General features: G+C 44.8%; 1 protein-coding gene across 1 annotated transcript in view; it reads right to left on the bottom strand.

Annotated features, from left to right (window-relative positions):
• The window catches only part of LOC144138731 (uncharacterized), a 76224-nt gene that overhangs the window by 19845 nt on the left and 31012 nt on the right, over positions 1 to 25367 (bottom strand). Inside the window, exons 7-11 of the mRNA XM_077671149.1 lie at positions 19810 to 19938; positions 14080 to 14385; positions 10022 to 10354; positions 6898 to 6983; positions 4639 to 4713 (exon numbers count right to left, since the gene is read on the bottom strand). Coding sequence (XP_077527275.1) covers positions 4639 to 4713; positions 6898 to 6983; positions 10022 to 10354; positions 14080 to 14385; positions 19810 to 19938 — 929 coding nt within the window. The remainder of the gene's footprint in view (positions 1 to 4638; positions 4714 to 6897; positions 6984 to 10021; positions 10355 to 14079; positions 14386 to 19809; positions 19939 to 25367) is intronic.

Raw genomic sequence — 25367 nt, 5'->3', positions numbered from 1 at the left:
CAACATATTTTGTGTGGTGCTTTATTGCATGTGCAAATCGCCTTAAAACCACAAAAGATAAGCAATTCTTCTCAATATTAATTTGTAATCTATAGGTTCAAACCATGCATGGCTCGGTAGTAAAACCAACTGACAAACGTTTTCATTTTTGTTCATTTTCGTTTATTCAAGGCATTCGTCATTACAAGGTTGTCTTGGGTGGCAGGGCTATAGGCATAATTAACGCCTGAGGGGGCCACGACGCCCATTAAACAACTGGAGACAAAGTGCACTAACTGTGAGCATACAAATATTGACAAACGAAAGCAAATTGTCATTTACGCACAAAACAAGTCAATACACTGTACCACACCGAGAAATCTCTTTAAAAAGATACACGCAATAAAGAGTTCATTTTTCGGCCAGTGGAGATAATATACAATAATAGTGATTGTTTTACGGCAAAGGCAAAGTAACTTACACCAACAAGTCAAAAACTAAACAGTCAGCCAGAACAAAAATTACAAAGGACTATAGGATGACCACACAGTTGGGAGGTTTTCATTCGATATAAAACCAGACAGACAGTACAGTGCGAAATCAATTTTCCGCAAGGAAGAGAGCTTTGATAGTTTTTTTTTTAAACTGTGTTTTGAAACATCGGTATGTAAGAGATCTAAGATCTCAGGGTACTGATTCAGTAACCCGGGTATTTGAGAAGCCAATCGCTGCTCCCCATAACCTGTCCTTGAATATGGTTTCGCGATTAACTGTCTCTCACAGGCCGACAGCCGGCATGAAAAATTGTGAAAGTAAAACCATTGTCCCACTTTTACCATCAGTACGGAATATAAAAATTATTGTTTCTCCTTCTGGTGCTCCTCCTATACTCCTAATGTACACGTTTCTTTTCTCTTCACAATTTCTCCTTGCATGTGATCGTTCGCACTCAACCTTCCTGTAGAATTTAAGTACAAGCACATTTTTGATTTAAAAGCTAAGTTGGAAAAATTTTTGAGTGGCGGCTTTTCCTTGGTTTTAAGAATATTCTATACTGCTAGATGCTCTCATTTACGTGCGAATCGATATATTTCCTCTACAGTGCGACGCGCGTCGGACCGGGATTATCGAGAAGATTGATTGGTTGGCTGTTTATTTAATGAGGTCATAAGCCCTTGGGGGGGATGGGGGATAGTGGGAAAAGGGAATAGGTATGCAAATAAAAGTATTCCAAAATACTTTTGCACTGGTCACATTATAAGGTGAGTTCCCACTTGTGACAGAATTACTCAGCCATAAGGAGAACAAAAAAATATCGAAGCAGTCCCAATCAACGTTACAGCTGTAGAAAGTGCGAAGCAGCGATTCTTCAGTGTTTCTTGTGTTATTCTTTGAAGTACCTTGAGAATGCCGGGCGAAATTTCCAAGGTCGCGGAGACCTTGCCCGGAACAGTCACTCTTCGCTATCATGACACTTCCATCAATGGCGCTCCCCGACGCAAGTCGGTAAAAGGGTTATAGAAGAGAGCCTAAAGCTATTGTTCCCGTGTTTTCGCTGCCACTCATTCAATACCAATATTCATTTCCCCCTCATTTCAAGACGACGCCAGCAAGTCTGTTGATGGTACTGCCGCGATAGAACAGCGCGATGAGCCGAGCAGTGCGGATGAGCGAAAGAGCAGCAGCGGGTGACCCTGCTGGCTGGAAACTTTTTGTCAAAATTTTGCATCGCCGTTCAAAACTGCCGGGAAGAGAAAATCTCTTTTCGACACGCTTGCGGTAATTCAGGCTTGCCTTGAAATATTTTGTGTGTCCTGACTCAGAGAAGGAAGGATGTCAGCGAAAAAAAATCTAAAAACCTGGTGCCCTCATCGCTGCTGTGTGTGGGTCGTCTCGTGTGACAGTCAGTAGGCGTGGTGTAAAAACAACAATGATACAGAATCATACCGCCGGACTCCAAGTGCTGCCAATGTGTATGTGTCCTCCCAAAAACTAAAGGAACGAAAATAACACGCGCAAACTCGGCGTAAAAGTAAAGAAACCTGTTGAAATAATTTTTTTTGTCTTTGTCCTTTCAGTGCCAGTGCAGCCAGGAGAGACACAGAACAAAGAAGAAAACTTCTTACGCGAACAAAAAAGAAAACGTTGTGAAAAGCAAAGGCGGTTTCAAAAACAAACGGCATTGTTCATAATTCCCTCTTACCCCACATTTTTGACTGGAGAAATATTAAGGTTTTCTTTTTAGTGATTTGTCATTTCGGACTCTTATTCTTACACACAGGGCCAAAGCCTCTCCAAACGGATACACTACAAAGAGACGCCACAGCATTGTATAAAGTAGAAAATGCGAAATCGTAAGTGCCAAGATCCCAAGCATATGTTCTCAGTGCATTCTTCAGCCTTGATGGTTTGTATTTCTTGGTTCTCGCTGTTACTATGACTCAGCCTTTGGCGATAGTATTTATAGCCTATATTTATCCTGACAATAACATTGTGCGAAGCAGCGACGCACCAAGCAATGAATGAGAAGTTGTTCCAAATATTCCCCGCAAACTGCAACATGAAAGTAAGCATTTTCAAGAAATCTGTCGCATTGAAAACTTAGAAGCAAGAAATATAATAACACTCTCCAACTAATCACACAGAGAATGGAGAATCGGACGTCTCGAAGCCGTCTCACCTCCTTCCTGAGAGGTGACTGAGGCTGCGCTGCAGCGGCGGCCCTTAACCATTCAGTGTGGCTGCTCTCTCAAAATTCTTTCGCCTCGTAGCACCGTCCGTGCGTGTACACAGACGGCAGGGTCACAAGCCGGTGAAGAGGGCTTTCTTAAGATCACTAGCAGTGCCCCTACTCAAGCAAGACCCTCTTCCTCCAGGTTGGTTTTTAGGTGCCGAGAATCGTAGGACCACACAATGTCCGTTCGAGTCCATTCGCATAGCATTTATAATCGCAAAAATCACACACGCACCAACAGGATTCGAGAATCTGTCTGGTAGACCAGACAGAGTTCGTGTCAGTCGTCTTAAACATTGGGCTACGACTGTGAGTTAGTACCAGGGAGTCAAACGGCTTAATCCCTCGCCTGTAACGGTGCGGAGTACCTTAAGACCTTCCAATGTCCGTCCGCGTCCATCCGCGCGCACACCACCAACGAGCGAAAATCAAGCGAAATTTGATTTGAGCCATTAGTTGCAGTTTTGTTTACGGAATAATCAAGGTGCAACTCACGGCTCAAATCGAATGACGGTCGTAGCCCAAATCGGATGTCACTCGGGGTGCAACTTGGATGTCATTTCGAGTCGCCGTACTCCGCAACTTCGCCATCACCCACGGAGTGGAGATGCTGCCATTTTTTTCCAGGGTAGCCGTTACAGTTAAATCAGTTTTGGTCGTCGAGAGCCTTTTAGTCTCAGGGATTGGCTTGCCCTATACGTTCTATTTGCCCACGTCGTTCTTGTTCTGCCCCATCCTTTCAGGTAGGTTTACAGAATTCGATAAACCACACCGGGTGCTTTGGTCTTGTCGCGCTGTCTTTATGACGAGAGAGTAGTTGGCCTAGAGCCGTCGCAGGCTGAAGGACGATGGGCAAGCTTTCCTTGCTGAACAGTGGGCCCGACATTTTGCTGATTTTGAGGGCGTAATAAACCAGCACGATGTTTCAAAGTTCCAGTGGTCGATGCCTAATAGGGATTTGTCACTCCATTTTCCTCTGCGATGCGGATACCGGAAAATAATAACACCATAAAATAAAACAATAACACCATCACGCAACAAAACGTCATGCGCATAATCCTTTAACAAATGTTATAGAAATGAACCGCCGAGTGCGAGAGGTTTTCAATACGCCGCAAGCTGCACACTCACTCTTAGAGGGAAAAAATGCCGCACTGTGCTTTACAACAATTAAAAACTGACCCCGCATCTATCTTGGAAAAGCTGATTGCCGTAGCTTTAAAATTATTACCGGCCCCTGACGCCCCAGAAGATAGCGACGCAAGAGCTGTGCATTTAAATGTGAAGGGGTCCACATCGTGCACAAGGCTTCGAGGACTACAGACGAGTACACAGCACGTGGTGTGGTTTACCTAATTCCGTGCACTCAGTGCATCTCTTCAAATATTGGTGTAACCATAAATCTATCTAAAAGGATTAGGCATCTGAAAAATGACCTCCGCAAAGAGAACTGAGAGAGGCCGTTGCATTGTGACCCCAGTCAATCATGAGGTAAGAGACGAGACGGCATTGAAACGCTGGAATCTCCAGTCCCTGTACCAGTGGGTGGAGCATGTAATATATCTCGAGCTGCAAAATGCACCACTGAATGGCATGGCTATAGCAAGCTGCTGTGAAAATCGAACATCTGATGCGGTACGTACAGTAAATGTATAACCGGCATGGTGTGGTCACAAAGTCTGCGTCTCAACATAGAATACCCAGCTTGAATGAAATCCGCGGAGTTCTTTTCTTTGCGTTTTACTGGCGCTGCACTCGCTTCGTGAAAACCAAACGAAAAATTCGTTTGCTCGGCAAGTGGTCCCTTCGCAATGTCGTATGTGTTGTCTTACGTCTGCTCGACGTGTCAGTTCTAAGCTAGCCGAAGAACTCACATACCCAAATAACGGGAATAAATGTTCAGAATGTATATGTGGTCGGCTTACCTGACGACGTGAAAGGTGTGAGAACGTGTCTTTTGGATCTTCTCTTCGGCCGGTGTTTTGAAAGGTCAAGGTGACCTGAAACATTTTTGTTCCAGCTATGATGACACATGATATGGCATTGCACTTCATATAAAATATACTATTACCGGGTCGGTTATATTTAGATCCGCGCTGAAATAACAAATACTGGTTTTACTCTACTCCAGAAAAGATTCATTTCTGCAATGGGCGATATTTTGTATTTTCTGGTAATCAGTTCCTAAAAATGATGCGCAATCCTTCTTTTAGCCTCGCATGGTCCACCCTTCCAAAAAGTAGGTGAAATGGTATTGATGTAGTATTGCTCTACGTAAAACATGCTGGCTAATGAAGTGTGTCACGTTAACAATGAAGGACGACATATGTGCTATAGAATGACAGCGAATTATAATCCGGGTGAGGTTAATACGCTACATATAACTGGAAGAGAAGGTGCGGAAAAATGTGTTCATTGAGGTGAACAATTAAGAATGAGGCATCTAGGTAAGGAATAATAGTCTCGTAACTATAAACAGTGCAATTTTTAATACTTGTAACCACATCGAGGCAAGCATCTGAGACAATACAAAATTTCACTACCAAACCATGCTGCAGAAAGCAAATATGTTCAGCTCAATAGAAACCATCGTATCGTAGCGATTACATGGAATGAAAAATAAAAAAAACGCAAACTGCGCTCGCTGGTATACTAACAAAACTGCTACGTTGTACAACACCGGTAGGTCCGTCGTTACAACCAACACGGTTTCGTGCCTAAAGTGGCATTGGAAGGCTTCAAAAACAGGCAAGTGAGGAAAGCGGCGGAGACCACAACTCCCTTAAGGTTGCGGTAACCTATCAGCCAAACTTCGTTTCTATGAAATTTTGCATCTGAAATAAGTAGTAATCCTAAATCCTAAATACGTAGCAATACCATTCGTACCTTTACTGTGAACTAGTAAGGACAACCAGCTTGATATATACATGATTATTTGAAAATAAATAGCCAACCACGCAGTGTTCAGCCTAAGGGAAAAGCCGGTTGATATAACAGACACTTGAGCGTAACCGAATGTAGATGAAAGGGGCGTGTGTTCAGTAAAACTTTTCCGCAGAAATTGCCTCAGTTTGTAGGACAGAGCTAAGCCCAAATTTGGTCCGATGATCAATTAAGAGAAATAAAGACAAAGGCTCACAAAACATGATGACGAAGTGTTCTAGTGACACATCAAGTGAACAAGCTGGTTTTTGAGGAGTAAAAAAATTTAAAGCTAATTGCGGTACAAGGAAGGCGAGTAGTAGATCTCGTTCGAGCTGGGTTATCCTTGGTTATGAATAACTTGTATAAGGAGGCGAGGTATATATTGAGATTCAACTAAAGCACGATGAGTTCTTCGTTAATTACGGTAGATCACCGTCCGCCCACTTAATTGAAACATCGGTCGCGTTATGACATGGCCAAGCAATAGAAATAATTTCATGACAATTAGGTCATCTGTTGCGATACAGGGAATACACGCAATAATTTAGTGTTACAGAAGATGGATCTCAGTCATATAAAGGCTTCAGTAATATGTAATTTATATATTCCGTAATTTATACAGAGGCTGACGTATTTTTAATACTTTTGTACTTTGTGCCTCCTCTGAAGTTTTCGCGGTGTCTATTGGCAATTTAGGAGCCGCGGTCTTTCGCCCTTCCTATTCCAGATGGCCGAGGGTTGTTCATTGCGGAACTGTTTCTGCCAATTTTTATTGTGTGGTACGTAACAGATAAGCTTTACCAATGAAACAGTGAGCTCCACTTATTTACTGGGTGGGCACCCAAAGTGATGCGCTCCACGGACCCAAAAATGAGTAGACTAACCATGGAACATCCGAAAATCCGATGTCCATCTCGAGATTGTAGCAGAACTTTGGGGTATTTAAGCGAGACAACATATTTTCTTGTAGTCTAAAATAAATTTGAAAGGTTCTCTGGTATTTAAAGACTGGAACATCTTGAGGAAAAACAACACAGGAAAAAAGACTACTTTTTTATATGTACCATTTCTTTCCGCTCGGATAAAATGTGTTTCACCAGATGTGCATTATAAAATGTTCAGTTATGAGCTGAGGCACTGTTGCACAATTCTGTAAACACATTCCCTTTACGAACAGGCGCTGGTCATATTTGTGTGAATAAAATATAGGCACACGATGGTATATATTAGCATCCCTAATGGCAGGTTATACTACCCACCTCATATCTTTCAGATGGGCTAGGAGATCGCCACGACACGACTGCACTGTTCGGGTCGATAATATTTGTTGACAGGAGTACTGGTGCTGTTGTAAAAAAGGTATACATCATTCTCAGTGATAGATCACAAGTAAATTTGGTTATTGCAAAAATTATGTATTCAGTCTAGCGAGAAAATTGTATTCTAACCATCTGCACTTAAAAACAATGTGACTGATTCCACTCGAAAATTGGCCGCAACAAAATTGTTTGGAGTTGGTTCACACTAATTTTATAGATATGGTATCAGTTCTATTACTGAATGAAGGGGGTTGTGCCTAACCAGGAACAATCGATGTTAAAGGGACACTGAAGTGAATTTGTCAAGCTCCCGTTTTTGCTTGCACTGCGTAGACTGGCTCAAATTAGCACACTTTTCATCGTTTATCCGGTTGACAAATCGGTAATGATTTTACAAAGCGCGAAAGAAGAAAAACTACCATGCGCGGTTTGCGGCGGCCGCACCAACTGAAGCTGTGACGTTAGGAGGAGCCGCACCGTGATTGGACGATGCCCAAGGTGAGCAACCAAACAAGTTTCGGTTTCGGTTTCGGTTCTGTAAAACACAACCGGTGGCGTTGTTGGATGGGCATTCTCAATAACTCAGTAATCATCGTACCGCGCTTCTGCACTGTTGTCACCTGTAAAAATGCATAAAGATAAGCCTCCCAGGACGGCTTGGAATCGTAGCATTCACTAGCCGAGGCCTATGCAGTGCATGGACGCCCTTTGCGTACCCGCAGACGCCCAAATGTCATGCGCTTTTCCCCCATATTTGGAGCTTGCCTCACTCATGAATGTACCGTAAAAAGCGTGTTCGCACCAGGCCAAGGGTCTGTTCATTCTGGCCTGTGCCCACTGCCCGCAAGCAGTCGGTGCTTATGGCAACAGCACGCCAACGAGAACTCGCTAGCGCCCCAGTGCCAGCCTGCGCGCGTTCTGTGAACTAGTTCGTGGAGCCATGAACGTTTCGGCCCAAAAAAAGGTGAACTCAATGTAGAAAACATCGGCAGAAAACGAAAAAGTTAACTTACAAAAAAAAAAAAGCAGGTACCCACGGGGACTCGAACTCGTGACTTGCAAAACACTTGCGGCGACATACCTAGCGCCTTACAGCACTCGGCCACGGAACGGGCTCTGCTGACCTTGGTAATATAAGGTATATATTGTACAACAAGTTTACACTTTTATTTAGTTTTGGCATTTCAAGCAGCTTAGGTGACTATTTGTTGTATTGCGCTCGTGCAGTAAGCGTCCCCCGAGTTTCCACAATAGCTCACGTCTAGCAATTGCATTTCGTAGACGGAAAAGCGTTCGCAGATGCGTAGTCGTGCTGCTGACCGCTGTGCTTGTTCGCCCAGCGCAAAAAAGTGCTTCCCGCACCCTATTTTTACGCTGTACGGTGAAAATATCAGTTGATTTTATTTCCTTAGTACCTATATTGACTTCGCTGACTCTTCTCCCGCCTTCAAGATGCGTTATATTTTCCTACTGACGTACCAGTCAGCGAAGCGTCGCATGTGCGCTTGTGCAGCGCTTGTGTGAAGCGACCTTGACTTGGAGCTAGATACAGTGTACAAACTAACCAAGTAAAGAAAGGCCCATTCTTCCATTCACAAACGTGTCCTGGCTTCGTTTCAACTGAGCGAACGAATTGCGACGACCCGTCGGCGGCCGGCGGACGAAACGCTGGGCCGACTGACTCAGACTGACTCTGTCTGAAGGCCGGGGAGCCGTGCAGTAGAGCAGCCAATTGCGAGCTCGGCTCCTCTCGACGTCACACGAAAACGCCGCAGAAAATGGGCAAGCGTAAAGAGAGGAGGACAGCATTTTCGAATTAATTTTTCTACTTAATAAAATCGCGTAAACGCGCCCAGAGTGGTCGTAACATGGCCTGGGGACTCCGGACTACAATTTGCGCAAGTAATCCCGCAATGTTTACATATCACTTCAGTGTCCCTTTAAAGCAGACGGAAGCCTTTTAGAGTCCTATTTCAAGCGTATTATTTATCTATGTCTCTATACTGACGAGCCTGAGAGTCCTTATTCAAGCGTATTGTTTAAATATGTTTCTAAACTGACGAGCCTGAGAACCATACAATAAACGTAACTCAAATTTCTATCCTAAAACTGATGACCACCTAACTTAAGATGTTGAAAATGAAGTTGAAGTTTAGAAACAATTACTACCAGATACATTCAGCAAGCAATTAACAAGTGTAGGAAGCAGCAATTGCTACCTAATCAATTTCTCTTTTCGGACCCACCACCTCGGCTGTTTCTAAAGCCTTGTCGCATTTATGCCAGCTGCGCCAATTTTTTTTTCTTTTTTGAACATAATGCCTGCGCATACATCAGCATCACAAAGAGCTGGTACCGCCCTTTTAACCGCCTGGCGTGTATCGTCCATCAAGAAATGACGCAGAACACCCGCTCATACAGAGGGCAGTACCGCTTTCCCCGGTTAGCCTGCTGTTCTTGTTCACACCTTTCTTGCTGCGCCTATAGCCTTCCTTCTTCTATTTGGTATTTTTTGTTTCCTTGCATTTTCAATACCAGAGGCCTGTTCGGCAACCCAAGACACGTGACATGGCCAAGGAGATTTAACTAAGCGTGAACGCGAAGTGCCGAGCTCAGATCTAGCCTTCTCTTTATTCTTAGCTCTGGATGAATTCTTCTCCGCTCGGTGCTCGCTTTACCGAATCATCAAAGTACTTGTGACAAAAAATTTAGTTTAAGTGTGTTATGTCTTTGCATAAAGACTTCTGTTGCTAACATTAACCGATGGCTTTTACACCATGCGTGAGAGCTGCCGTTTGTTTTTCCTCTAGAATGAGGTAACAAATTTGTCGTTAAACATAATTAAGAGCCCTCCACTCAAAATTCCCTACAATAAACCGCAATCGTGGCATTTCCATGCATAACGAAAATAATTTGTTACCTTTGCTATGCAACCTAGAAGCAATGTCTTGCTTGCTGACTTTCGTAATTTCATGTTTTCTTTTATAGAAGGACACTTCCCCCGGTGTTACACTCTACGACATCTTGTGAAAGATCCAATGCGATGTTTACAACTACCTCTTACCCAAAGGAGTGGTTATAAACGTGAACGCAGTTTCGGGTCCTACGAGAGTTTCCTTTAGGTCTCCAACACCACAAGCGCTGACAGAGGCGTTGTACGTGCGTCCAGGTTTAACCAACAAGGTGATGTTGACGTAGTTCGTGCTTCGCAATGCGCTGGCCATAGACGCAGTAAGTTTTACGATGCGCACCATGGCTTCATCAGCGTCAGTCGGCTTCAACTGCACGCGGAAGCTGTCTGGCTTCGAATTCCAAACCTTGGGTCCGAAGATGGCTAGAGAGACTAGATGGCTAGAGGGCTGACGCCACGGTTTGACAGCAGTCGGGGCTGAGGGGGCTGCGAGAGAGTTGACGAAGTTATCGGTCTACTTGAAACCGCACTACATGATGCACAGAAACACATTTGTCATATTTAAGGGCATAGAACCAATGCAAATGAATCCCTACCAAGTAGTTGTCCCTCGACATAAACCAACATGACGCAGTCATGGTAATTTGCTTCGTTAATTTGCGAGGACTGAAATTAAAACTTAAAACTATATTCTTTTTTTGTGCACAAGACGTCGCGTCGCGTCGCTCTAACTAAGATAAGCGCTTCACCTGTGCGCATATCTGCCGTGTCCTGTTTCTTAGCAATGACTTTTCTTTAAAAAACTAGCATTCGAGCAACAAGTGAGCTGATTTCTGGTTTCTGTAAACTTTCTGTTTTTGTTGCCAGTTGGAAATCTTTACCTTGGGTACTTTTATCTCTTTCAGCGAACTTTACAGTGAAATGATAATATTGAACTTATAACACTCGGTCATTTGTCAAAATTACCGTCTGTGCCGGTGCGCTGCCAGCAAAAGTTTGAATATTTCAACCCTTTATTGAGTAGCCTACAGGTACGTATTGCAGGCCGTTCGCCGCCCTTTTCCAATATATTCATATGCTTCAAATGCAGAGAGCAGGAAATAATTCATTAACACCGCGTATAGGGTATAGTTGCTTAGCTGGAGTATTACCACCCTAATGATAATAAACACGCCATGGAACCTTCGCACTGTGTTGTGTGACTTGACTTACATCTAACTCGACAATAATGGTGTACCAAAAATGCGATTCCGCAGCACTTTCTCTCACTGCAGGAGAGAAGTACCAGTCTAGAGAATGTTTCAGCGACGCCTCCAAAATTGCCTCCGCTGTGTTATACACCCAATTTTAATGTGTCTGAGACCATGAGTGCAACTTGTAGCATGTTCAAAGCAGGGGCTTGTGGAATCTTTCTTGCTGTGAATCACATTGTCAATGTGATATTCCAAAATCTGTCATTTGCACTGATTCACTAAGCGTTTACGGGCGTTATCATCCTGAAAGAATTCCAATAATTACTTCATCAATCTTGTTCTTAGGACGATTATGTTAGCATATGGCTCACACCTTGAGGCGACTTTTTGTTGTATCCCAGGCCACTCAGGGATCGCGGGAAACGAGACGGCCGATGACATTGCCCCGGCTGCACTCACAAACACCGTGGACAAAACAACACTACCCTACACCGACTTAAATTAGAGGAGCCATGAAGAGAAAACACAAGTTTGGTTCATTCGAAGGATTGCCTCGTTAGAACCATACTGACACCACTTTTAACACAAACTTCGCTCAACTAAGCTACATAATTAGGAAAAATGGGAATGAGCATGCGACCCACCAGCTCATTTCCCACAACAGAACCTATGATGTCACACGAGAATGCTCCGCGATTGGCGGAGGCCGGCAAAAGCGAACGCAAGTTAGGCAGGGCTTACCACTTTGCATAGTGAGCTATATGCCCGTTAAACATACTGCACATTCCTTTTATGACACTAACAACGGTGGAGTAAACGGTTGAAGTTCCGAACAAACACGAAAACGTGTACGCCAATGCTTACGAAACTACCGCCGGCCTAGCTCGACATCTCGCCGTCGCGCAGACGAATTTTCGGGTTCGAGGCTCTTTGCGGCCAACGAACCATTCCAGCACGTACAGCCGCGATCTTGCTTGGTATCTTAACCAGCCAACCGCCAACCAGCAAACGTATCGCCAACCAGCAAAGGTAAAAATAGAAAAGAGGGGAGTAAGGAACAGCAAGCAGCGACAAGATAGTGCCAGTCGTCGCAGAAATTTCGGAATGGTGTTGGCTTGCTGCTGTCGTTACGAGCTCGTTTCCAGTTTACAACAACTGAAAACTTCAGTTTGTTGAGTACTTTACAATGAAATGTCGTTGCTGCTTTTTGAAATGCCCATGTAGTACGGGCAAATTGTCGAGGGAGTGCGACCTCCCCGCCGGTGAGGAGATCTTTCATGTGCTGCCCAACAACGAACTTCGGCGAAGCAAGTGGCTACGTATTGTGAACTTTGCAAACGGAGGAGAAACTGAGCTAATGGAAGTACGAGTATGGTCGCTTCATTTCCGACGAAGTGACTACGGCAGGGACCCTTGCCTTTGCTCACTCCTGGGACATGCTGGCGCTCGTCGCCGACTTCATCAAATCGCCCTCAAAGCGATCTGAGCTTGGAAAAAAAAATACCGTACACACTACGCATCGACGATCGTATCTTTCTGGTCGGAGTAGAGAGCTCGCGCGAACGGCTTTTCATACACGACACCGGCCAACTGGCATAAGCGATACTGCTACTGAAAATCAACTGTTATTAACCGTAACAAAAATACGGAACATACGTACCAGTCTGTATTCGTCCATCGCGACGGGGCTGACGAGGCAGCGGTGCGACGGCTGGGCGTTCGTCTTTTGTGGCTATCGCGGAATGCTCGCTTTTCGGTCTATACGCGTATCCCACAACTCCTGCCGCTCGTGCACTTAGAAGCATTGAGCGTTCAAGTGGTGTGAGGTTGTTAAATGCAAGCCCGAGCTCCTCGGCGAGAGTTTTGCTCTCCGGATCAGGCCATTCTATGACTAGCGCTGCGGGTGCACTGGGTTTTACTAGTATTTTTAAAATGGCCACCGTCTCGGTTTCGGCACGAGTTCCGGTTCCTGCCTGAATCCCGCGTGTGGGTGCTATATGGAGTCGACATACTAAGTATCTGTTTCATGCACCGGCTCGTATGACGCCATTGCTCACGTCACGAAATGTGCAATTTAGCGGTAGATTCAAAATTGTGGCTTAAATTGCCTTATTTCTCAGTGAATAAAGCGTCATTTGCTTCAGCTAAAGCGCTTGGGGTACTATGAAACACCTAATCTTTCGAATAAAACAAACTTTTGTTTTCTCTTCATGGCTCCTTTAACACATAAAGCAGCAACTACGTAAAAAATGGAAAAAACCTCGAGTGAACAGACAACAAACTTCAACCATACTTGGGACGATACACAGCCGATTCACACAAGAGACACACAGAAGTTGCATGGGCAACGTTTCGTGTAGGCCACGCACATGTAACACGCTCCCACCTGTTTACTGGATCTCGAAGACCCATGTGCAGGGGGTGTGAAGAGGGCCTATCCCTAATCCGCATACTCATTCAATGCAAGACACTTGACATAACATGACCCAAACACTTCCCACAACTTTACAGATGACATGTCCCACAACAGCCGCCATACTTTTTTGGAGACGAGCCCATATTTTGAATCAAACGCGTTTTTGAGTTTCATAGCGACGTGAAAATTTTACATCTCATTTCTTATCATGCATCTTGAAAACCTGGCCCTTTACACCAGTCATCTTCTTTACGCTGTTTTTTTTTTTACTGAAATGCTGTACTTTTTCTTTCATGTCACTCCCATGAAAGGACTTTTGTATAGCGCTCTTTGCCCTTAGTTGGCCTTGCGCCATTGAAATCCAAACATCATCATCATCATTATCGAGCGATAGTAGTAGCAATGCCAGTTGCATGCTTTACAGAGCGCATCATTTTTCTACAATACAAATAATTATCTTGACGCGAGTAAAAGGCTTATTGGGAGGCTCTTTTACTATTAAAGCAAGAAAGTCATGCCATGGGTGGGCCAGACACCTTTGCTGCGCAGGATGACACGGGAGAACTCTGTACAATATATTGCTCCGTTCATCATATCCTTACCTGAAGCAGGAGTCCGTACGCTAAGCGAGATAGGCTTGCCCAGCCTTTCACATGATTGACCTTTTTTTCCGTAGTATGGCCACAAAGTGACCTCGTACTCTGTATAAAGATAGAGTTCGTGAGCCGTGTAGTTGCACAGTGTAGCCGGTAGCGTGGTTTGGAAGGTATGGCCAGAGGAGACTGCCTTGAAATAATATCCCGAGAGTTTGCTGGGCACCACGCCATCACGCCATTTCCAAGAAAAGACCAGCAACGTGTTCTGTTGGGTCGCACTCGTCAGCTGTACAATCTTCCCTTCAAGGTTCTCTGGCATAGGAAGAAAAAACCTTCATGTTAAATGTGCAATAGTAATTATGTGACGTCCCTATGACACGTTGGCTGCTTATTCAGCAAAGCATGTTGTTGGCCTAGTTGGTTCATGCTCATACTTAAAACTGCGCATACGGATGGGACAAGGAAAAAAAGACACAGGAAAGGACTGCGCCCGTCCTGTGTCTTCTTTTCCTTGTCCCGTACGAATGCGCAGTTTTAGGTATGGCGAATATTATTCTTAAAAAAGATAAAAAGCATTACTAGAAACCAGAGGTTGTTCAACAGACGGCATAGAGTTTTGTATAGCCCTAAAACAACAGCAACATGACTGTTTATAATTTTTTTCAACTCTTTCAACCATATACCCGCAGCGGTGGCTTAGTGGCCCTGCCGTTGTACTGCTGACCACAAAGACGTGGGTTAGATTCCCGGCCGCGGTGGCGGCTTTCTGATGGAGGTGAAAATAAAAAACGCCCGTGTGTTCGATATTTGCGCGCCCGTTGAAGATCCCCAGGTGGTCAAAAATAATCTGGAGGTGTCTACTATGCCACGCATCATCGTCTGTGTAGCGTCGGCGCGTTAAACCTTAAAATCAATCGATCAAACTTCAAACACTATTAGTGTACTGCTTAAAAAATAATTAGGCGCTAACACAGGGACGAAGAAGAAACACGTAACACACAACACGGTGCGAAAGCGTGTTTCTTTTTCGGCTCTCTTTCAGCGACGAATTATTTTTTTAGCAGTATGTACCAACTCGCCCACATCAAGCTTTTGTGATTAGTGTACGCCTTACAACTGAAAATGCTTGATGGCCTTGGTGTTTGTTCAGTCTTTTTTAGTGGACTATTTGTTTACACATGCACGAGGGTTAATATCGTATTAATTCTACACTTAAAAAAACAAGTACTGTTGCCTTGCGTAAAATGAGCATTCTACAATAAAATAGGTAGGTGAAACGTTTCATTCGAAGACCCGTATGATCACCAAATTGATGAGGATACTTAGAACGTTCTAAAAATGTAAAGGTGAAAACCTAATTTGTTCTCCCCTTTAGATTGTTACGTTAGTTGGCCCTAACATGAACAGGTTCTTTTATATAGTGGTTTGTTAGCAAAAAATTGCAGCTTTGTACAATTCTTAAGGGTGCACCAAATTTCGGTACCCGGGCTTGTGCATTGTGGGTGAAGGCTTGCATTATATGCTGAACAATCCGCGCACCCCGATAATGACGCTATCTATTGTGTGTGGGGACCAACACCACGGCCACATATTCTGCCACCCTCATAACGATCACAAACAAACCGCCGTCTTTTATACAAAAGAACTAAACAGAAATATTGATTGATTACGAGGTTTAACGGGCCGACGCGACAGAGGCGATGAGGGGGATATATTGTAAGGCTCCGAATGATTTTGACTACCTAGGTATTTTTATTCTGGTCTTAAATCTGGAACACACGGACGTTTTCGCATTTCGCTTCCTTCAGAAAAGCAGGCGCCACGGCCGCGAGTCGTACCCGCGTCCTTGGGCTAAGCAGCGCAACGCCTTTTTCACTGAGCCAGAGCGGCGGGTTTGAACACAAATAGCTATTTGTACTGAGGGCTGCGAGTTCTGCTTCCTGAGCAGCAAACTATGTGGCCGCCATCCACGAAGGAACGCAAGGCCGCCTGTTCACCTTGGAACAAAGCGCTCTTGGCAAGAACCTAACCTAGATGCATATTACCAGCGAAAAAACAGACAGGGACGAAGAAAGAAGCAGACGGGACACTCGCTAGACTTCAACTGAAAAGTTTACTCAAGAAACACGTAATATATGAAAATGCCAACAGACAAGGATGATAGACCTTGCAAGTGATAAAAACAAACAAAAGAGATAAAACCGTCCACAATCTTAAATGCGTATGACCCACACAACCAAATTACATCCCGCGCATGCGGCCTTGCAAAACAAATGCACAGCATTTCCGAGGGGGTGCGCCGGCAAGTCGTATCTCTTGATCGCGGGACCCGTGTCGCCATCTTTTGGAGGCGCGGGACAACTTGTGGCGCTTTCGAAACAAACGACAAATGAGTGAAGGATATAAGGCGCGTTCGGTGCATCGAAATCTGTGTCGGTTTCGTGGCTCGGTCGGTAGGGCGCCGGGCACCTTGCGCTCCGCCCGCGGCGTCATGGGTTCGAAACCGGGCGCCGGAAACTGTTATTTCTTCCTGGCTGCGGACTACGACAAGGCGCGCATGCGGACTACGACAAGGCACGCCAACGCCGCGTGACATTGTGAGTTACTAAAATGCTATGCATTTAAAATTCAGCTCTTTTGCCGTCAGAGCGATGGAAGGCTTACTGATACAGTTAACTGCCTCCTTTTGAATGTAGAAAGCCTCAGAAATTTCGCGCTTTGCTTGGTCGCGCCCGCTATCTAAGACACGTGTAGCGCCAAATGCTGGAACACAACCAGGACACCGTTTACAATGGTCGGCCAAGTGGCCCCCCCCCAGCAAGCGATGAAACTGCAGCCCGATGCTCCCTCAGACGGTCATTTATACATCGCCCCGTCTGCCCTACATAGCATTTACCGCAGGGCAAGGGAATGCTGTAAACAACGCCAGTTCTGCAGGGAACAAACCTGGTGGCATTTTTTTGCAAGGCCGCATGCGCGGGATGTAATTTGGTTGTGTGGGTCATACGCATTTAAGATTGTGGACGGTTTTATCTCTTTTGTTTGTTTTTATCACTTGCAAGGTCTATCATCCTTGTCTGTTGGCATTTTCATATATTACGTGTTTCTTGAGTAAACTTTTCAGTTGAAGTCTAGCGAGTGTCCCGTCTGCTTCTTTCTTCGTCCCTGTCTGTTTTTTCGCTGGTAATATGCATCTAAGTCAACACCAACTAGCCCAACTTTCAGCCTTAACAAGAACCTAACCAAGCGTCCCTCTTTGAATACACAGCTGTAAGCAAAGAAACCGACCAAAACCTATGAAAATGTCTTAATCATAATATGCACGAGGTGTACATCATGCCTAACTAGCACTGGGAAGCTACACGACTGTGTTTACAAAGGCAAACTTTACCAGTGTCATTTCAGTCTGCTATTATCGGACTTACAACATTATGAACGCTGTCTATCAATACTATGATGCAACTTCAGTATTTACCCTATATCGCTGCAAGCTACTTTTCGCTGATATATACCATGTTTATATGCCTACGTTATTTCAGAAGCAAAGGATGAAAGGGTGGTGACGCCATTGTACCTTTACTGCGTTGCCACAGCGAGTTGTTTGTACACATATTTCAAGACCTCTGCACCATAGCTAGACCTTGCAAACAGCTTGCGGGACCTTGTTCGAAGGCCGAGAAGAAACACTTGTTATTGTAACTTATAAAACGAAAGACCATTACCACGTAGAAAAACGGCTGGTAAGAAAACTTTCAATGGTACCGTACGCTGCAGCTTTCGTGCGGCTCCACTGCGGGTAAAGTCTTCCAGAGCTGTCATGACCTGGTAGGTTTGCAAACACTTATCAGAGGCAGTGTGAGCCTGTAATTCACTAATCATATATAACAATCCTTTTTTGCTTTATTTGCGCAGGTAATATCTAAGGCACAAAATGCTCGCGTAAGCATGTGTCTTTAACCTTAGTAAGCAAACAGGTGCTTTCTCTGGATTCTTGAAAACGTAGCTGTACAGTATGTGACTGGCCTTGCTTCCGTACTGGTATATTTTCATGCTTTTTGGCAGTTTCGTTGTATGTATAGTGCTCACTGCGTGTTCATTACCACTTGTATTGTTCCCTGATGTTTGTATTTCGTAATTACCTATGCTAATCGTGGTCTCATGTCGCTTTCCTTTTAAAGCGAAGCTTTAGCTTTCTCGCTGACGGCGTCTGTAACGCGAAAACGGCCTGCATAAAAGCCGTCTTTCTCGGTCAAGTTTTGCCCCGAAAGAGGTACACTTTATCACATAGTAAGGGAATGATCCCACACACCCGACCTCCCTCCCAATCCCAACCCCTCCCCTTCAGAGTGGGCGCCGCAGCTATCCATCTCTCAACCCGTCTCCCAGCTTAACATGGTGAGACGGGCCCGGACTGCCAGCCACAGCCAGGGACTCCTGGACTAAGGAGTCTCCCCACTGGTCTGCCTCCTCACACGGAGTCGGGCTGAGCTTCAATAAAAGTTTTATTCTCTCTCTCTCTCTCTGTTGATAATGATGAATGACCGTGGGCAACGGAAAATTTAAAAAACGCCCTCGCAGTCCGGTATCGAACCTGGGTCCCTGGCACTGTGGAGCCGGCGTCGAACCTATTGCTGCATGTCGACATGATTCGAACTCAGCCCAAACTCAGATTGCAACCAAGAAATTCGTCATAAGAAAGCTTCGCGTGCAACCATTGTGGCGTTAGACGAAGGGGTGCACGATTTTCTTGTTTCGCTTTAGTATTTTGTTGTCGGCCGCAGACAAAGGCGCCCCATGCATTGTGTTTTCTTTCTTTTCCCGTTTCTCAGCGCTGTTTTGATTTCTGCTGAGTGTACACCAACCTGCGAAATTGTCATTTTACTCATACATGTGGGACACAACAAATAAGCCCAAAAGATATGTGTTGTTCTGGCCCAGCCGTCTTTTTACCATTTTTCCTTCCCCTCAAATCATCCAACCTGATTTCTTCTGAGCTGATACCATCATCTTCCCTCTTCTTCTGTTCCCCCTAGGTCTTTTTCAACTCCTTCCATCGCTCTAATCTCTCCATTTTTTTCCCTCTTTTTCTCTTCTCCTCTCCATTTACCCTTTTTTCCATTCTCATTTCTTTTTTCTGACATACCACCCTTGCTAAACCCACTTCTGCCTCTTCTCTCTGCATTTTATCCTTGCCCTCCTCTACACTTCTTTTTTCTTTTCATGAAACCTTCTCCGCAATTCTGCGCAATTCCTGTCGCTTGCCTCCAGCTGAGAACATGGTTCAGTTTACTCCCATTCATTTTTTTCTACTCTCCGGTGAACCCTTCATCTTTGGCTTATCCACCATCAAAATTTTGTTTCTCTCTCTTCAACTCTGCAGTACCTGTTTCCTTTTATAAAGAAATCATGACCCAACTATAGGCCACCTGATCGGGGCGTAAAAAATAAGCTTGTCCTAACTGGGACCCTCGTGAGTATTTTTGCTTGAAATTCTTGTGTGATTCCTCAAGGAGCTGCCACTGGGTGGTTCGAAACGCAATCAAACCATGAGTTTCCAGGCCAGGGTGACGAAATCGTCATGTAGATGGGCCACTAGCAGTCCACAAACTACCAGTCAGTCAGTAAGAATATTGTTGGACTGAAACATATTGTTCGACAGAAATGTAAAACTAAATTATCGCTTACCTAACGCAACCAGTGCCGTGGTGTTTATAAATACTGTTTAGTTTAACTTACCTGGTTTACAATCTCGGTCGTCTGGATGAAGCAAATATCCTGTGCGGCAGGTGCAAGTATGGTTTCCTGGTATATTTGGCTTGCATATGTGCTTGCAGCCACCGTTGTTAACCGCGCACTCGGTATATACTGCAGAAAAAGAAGCAGAGAAAAAAAATTAACCACCACTTTGCGCTTGAGTAAATTCTGCTGAAGCAACGGAGCTGCTGTCCTATTGTGGGGGCTCGATATTCAGTGCCCCTCACCCCAAAAAACGGCATCGTCGTTGCAGCGTACATTCAACGGTTGCTGCAATCAAATAGTTCGCTAAACAAAGTGGCAAGAATCTCCTTTCCATCTCTCTTTTATTGAAGAAGAGAAAGGAATACGCCCATGCAAGACCACTGAGCCCTCTATCCGTGGCACTGACAGTTGGTTTCAGGGAGGCCGCCGGCGGGTCTCGAAACCTCCTCCCACCCATCCGCATACAGCAAGCACAAGGCAGGAAGGCATAACGAGCTTCGTAAGGCCATCGTATAATGTCACAAACCCTTGGCCAAGGTTAGGGGAGGTTCCCATTTGAAACCATTACCCATTTCACCCTCCCCGCTTGTTCCCTCCCGTTTCAACCCGGCGCAAAAAGGCCACACCGTTGCGGCGTTTCCCACTTGCCCGTTCCCGTTTGAACCCATTCCCATTTCAACCTTCCCGTTGTTTCTTCCCATTTAAACCCGGCGCGAAAGAACCTTCCCGTTTTGTATTTTCCTATTTAGCCCGTTCCCGGGATATCACACCCTGTTTATGAACCATTATAGAAAAAACATTTTCATATTGTTTTTCCTTTATTTCTGTTTGTTCACAGCTGCTGCGATAGCATACTCAGTACATCCACAGTCCTTGACTGCTTTTAAAACCTGTGGTTCACGTTTTGAAACTATAGACGACGACAGTTGGTTACAATTAAAGTCATAGCAATTAACAAATCTACACAATTTACACGAAAACAGCGTAATAAATAAGCTAAACGTATTTAGGTCAAGAGGGTCTTAAGCGTCTTCCCTCGTTTGCTGTCATTCGGTCGACTGACCCTCGTCTCTAACTTCTTTAGATCCACCACAAAAACCCTAGACACTTAGGTTTTATTACATCAAAGCGACGTCATCATGGCCGTGTCCCGAAAAAGTGTGATGAAGGGCTGCTAACACACACGGCTATGTCAACCAAAGGTTTAAACACAAACAATTTTTTCATCCACACTCTAAAGTGAACTTTAACTCAATCTTCAAGGTATTCCTGAAAGGACAGGTAAATAACTAATGAAAACCAACCGACCCATTGAAACTCCGACAGCTGGCCATCGACCCTCGCGCGGCCTATAAGTATTGTTCCTACGACGCGCACCGAAAATATGCTCAGCGCCGAAGACATGCCCGGGTTTTTCAAGCAGGCGTGCCCATTACAAAAGCAGCTGTCCGTCCGTCGTCACATATATCCGTTGTAGTGGTGACACTGTAGACCTGTTACGAATTTGAACCTAACTCCGTACCCTGGCCCGGTGCAACTTTTCCAAGCGCCGTGGCGGGACTTTCTCTATTCATCTCTAGCCCCACGAATGATGCCGCATCGAGGGTAACCCCACGGACTAGGACGCACCCGTTCTTTGCATGCTCTAATGCGGTAATTATCCATGGAAACTAGAGAGACATTCCGCCGACGTCACAAGGTAGCCTCGGCGTCGTATAGACCTGAGACGAGAAAGGTGCGGCTCCCCCAAAAGGACATTAATCACACTTCCATGGCTGGGATTATTTTTATCAGCTGGACGCGCTACCCGGCTTCCCCAGAAAAACGATGAAACGTGGAAAGCGCTTCCCCTAGTACACTATACTTCGGCGGGGCCTGCACAAAGAAGCCCCGCAGGTTTTATGCAACAAAAACGCCGTACAAAAAACCACCGGCGTTTTCGCAAAATCGGTTATTGGCTGAGTTAACACATTCAATTGTTATTTTTGCTTTTCTAAGTCTCTCGATGGACATCTTTGATCTATAGATCTCGAACCCGAAGACAAAGCTACGCTCCAAACAATGAGCATAAGAGCCGCTGTTAAATAAATTTCAGCCACACGTACGGACACCAACGGCATAAAAATCCAATGCGTGCATTGCTCAAGATATTGGGTATCTTTCTAGTTTACTTTCGCAGCTACAAATATTTTGTCAAGACGGCAGTATCGGCCTAAGGCATTGGGCAAATATTATCGGCCAAAAATATCGGTCGATTCCGGAAACATTGCTGCATACAAGTTTTTAGTGCATGGCCCGTTGCTTGTAAGCACATTTTGGGGGACAGTTTCGAAGACGGTAACGCATATTTTCGAAAATTCAAATTGGTTGGAACGATGCGGGTTGCAATCAGAAGGATGCTTTGTGAGCGTGTTGAAACGGGAAGGGCGTTTTGGGAACGGGCTGAAACAGGAAGCGCCCAAACGGGAAGGTCGTTTCGGGAGCGGGCGCACACGGGACGGGTGAAGCGGGAAGGGCGTTTCGGGAGTGGGTTCAAACGGGACGGGGTCAAACGGGAATGGGTTCTTTCGGGCTACACCCAAGGTTAGCCTGTGGTATCTGTCAAAAATAGAACGAAATGCGGAGCCTCCGTGATCCCAATTAGGTGCACAGCCCCGAAATAAAATTGTCTGGTATTTAGTCCGTCAGATGTCGGTACCCTCTGCTCCGCCAGCATAGCTACGATGCTTTGGTGTCTGGATTCATTTTTATAGTGACGTTCACTGGTCCCCCTCTAACTTGAGCTGAAATAGACAATTTCCACATCCTATACACAGTCGAATCTTGATATACCGAATTACGCGCGACCACCCAGAATTGTTGGTTATTTTGAAATATCGTTGTAATGAAAAACTTGTGGTTATAAACCAGTCTCATACCTAGGAGTCATAATGAGGTACCTCGTTAGTATACCTGTATGCAGACATGCAAACAGGCAAGTCAAAACTTTGCACGCACTTCAAAGAAGATTTATTTGTAGAAAGCATCAACATCATCATCATTATCACCAGCCTATACAAAGGTCTCTCCCATTATTCCCCAATTGTCCTGATCCTGTGCCAACTGCCACTAATTTATCCCCGCAAACTTCCTGATCTCATCTGCCCATCTAACTTTCGGCCGCTCCCTGCCGCAACTGCCTTCTAAAGAGACCTATTCTGTTACCGTTAAGGACCAACGGGTATTTTGCCTTCGCATTCATACCCTGCCCACACACCCATTCTTCTTCATTTCTACTAATACGTAATCAGCATGCGTTTGTTCCTTGATCCACTACGCTCCCTTCTTGTCCCTTAATCTCACACCTACCATCTTCCATCCCATTGCTCACTTAGTCGTCCTCAATTTAAGTTAAACCCTCTTAGTCAGCCTGCAAGTTTCTGTCCCGTATGTGAGTACCGGTAAGACCAAACGGCTATACCCTTTCTTCTTGAGAGAGAACAGTACGCTGCCCTTCATCACCTGAGAGTGCCTGCCCAATGCACTTCATCCAATTGTTATCCTTCTAATTATCTCTGCCTCATGGTTGGGATCGGCGGGCACCACTTTGCCTGAGTAGATATATTAGCTTACTACTTCCACTGCCCTCCCACCTACCTCAATGCCCTGTTCTCTCCAGAGGGTATTGATCATTAGTTTAGTTATTATACACAATAATTTTGTGGCCCACGGTTCTACTCTGCTTTTCCAGTGCAGCAAGCATTCTTTGCAATTCCTTCCCCGAGTTACTTAGCAAGGCAGCGTGATCGCCAAATCTGAGGTTACTGAGGTATTCTCCATTAGCACTAATTCTCAGGTGTTCCCATTCATATGTTCTAGAAACTTATTGTAAACATGCTGTGTATAACAATGTAGAGACTGTATCCTTGTCTGACTCCCTCCGTTATCGATATTTTACTGATGTCCTTATGGGGGACGATGGTACCTGTGGACCCATTGTAGATATCTTCTAGTATTCTTATATAATGCTCGTCTACACCCTGGTTCCGTAATGCCTGAATGACGACTGCTCAGGTTTCAATTGAGTGAAATGCCTTCTCATAATCTCTGAAGGCTATATATAGGGTTTGAGTATACTCCGCGCACTTCTTCATCACCTGATTGATCGTAATAATATGGTTCATTGTTTAATAGTCTTTACGAAACCGTGATTGTACTTTAGCTTAACTGAAATCTATGGTGGCAGAAATTCAGCTAGTGATTACCTTGGTAAGTACCTTGTAGAAGACTGACAGTAAGCTAATCGGCCTGTAAATTTTCAAGTCCAAATTTCATCTTTGTTATGGATAGGGCGATGTTCCTGTTCTTCCAAGATTCCGGTACACTCGCGGTCACTGGGCATTGTGTGTACAGGTTTGCCAGTTTTACTAGTACAATTTGCCCGCCATCCCTTAAGAGGTCTGCTGTTACCTGATCTTATCGGAAGCCCTCAAGAAAGCGAAGGGTGAAAATATGCCGAAAGTGTAAGGGGGAGAGCACTTTGCCGAGGCCACGCCACAGAAGCCGAGAACACGCTGCGTGCTGTAGGTATATGGGTCCTTTGGCGACCCCCTCAATGCGTAGCCCATCCCAACTCCGTGACATTTGTGAGGGAGGTTAAAGCGCCATTTCCAACAAGGTACTCGGCGGGAGCAACTAGCTGCGGGATAGTGGCACACTTGCCATGAGCTCTTTATTCACGTGATCACTTTGTGAGACACAGCAGCTATTGCCCGTGGCCGAAAACACTACAGTTCACGCTGATCACAAATTCTGCATTAGGAAGTATAGAAATCGTCAGCCAATTCTTTGACGTAAGTTTGTTTCTCTTAACATGATGCTGTCATAAGTCTGGTGACGCTGTATGCAGGTCAGAAGCCTGGCGCATACTTTTTCGATGCCTCAGTTTTTGGGTTATGCGGTCCTATGCTTCAAATTACCTCCTGGCTTATTGCGGTTTGTTTAGCTCATTGTGTAATCTGTTTTTATCAAATCTTCGGAAGGTTAAGGACTGATTGCATTCTGAGAAGACAAAATTAATATATCTTTTTACAAAACTTGTAAGTTGGAAGTTGACTCCTGTACCTGCCGTTTCTCGTCTTGTACGTCTAATCTTAACACCACGTTTTCGTTTTCTTAAAATATGCCTTGCTTGGCGATACAAGGGAAAGACTTCTTTACTTATAAATCAGTCTTTGGTTTTTTTCTTGGTCTGATTGTCTTGTTTGTCGATGTGAAAAGGTTCAGAAGAAAAACTGAGGAAAGTGGGAGTGTCAGCTACTTCAGAATCTTGTTCTGTCTGGCTGGGTTACGCTGTTCTACTCACATGCTTAATGCTGACATATCACCCGCTATAAAGTCAGCACTCCAAGCACTGCGCTACCTCTTGTGCCGCTGTCGACATGCTGATGTTGGGTGGTGACAAATAACCCGCCTACTACTTTGGTGACCCAGGTTCGGTTACAGCACGAATATCAATGTGCCAAACAATTTAAATTAAGTAACGTAAGTTATCGTTGTTAGTCTGCGTATGCTTG

Source organism: Haemaphysalis longicornis, unplaced genomic scaffold (assembly GCF_048455015.1).
Source record: "Haemaphysalis longicornis isolate Haplotype H1 unplaced genomic scaffold, Haemaphysalis longicornis Haplotype H1 scaffold_5, whole genome shotgun sequence".
Taxonomy (NCBI): Eukaryota; Metazoa; Arthropoda; class Arachnida; order Ixodida; family Ixodidae; genus Haemaphysalis; species Haemaphysalis longicornis.
The sequence above is the reverse complement of the archived record's forward strand: the minus strand, read 5'-3'. Positions and strand labels throughout refer to the sequence as shown.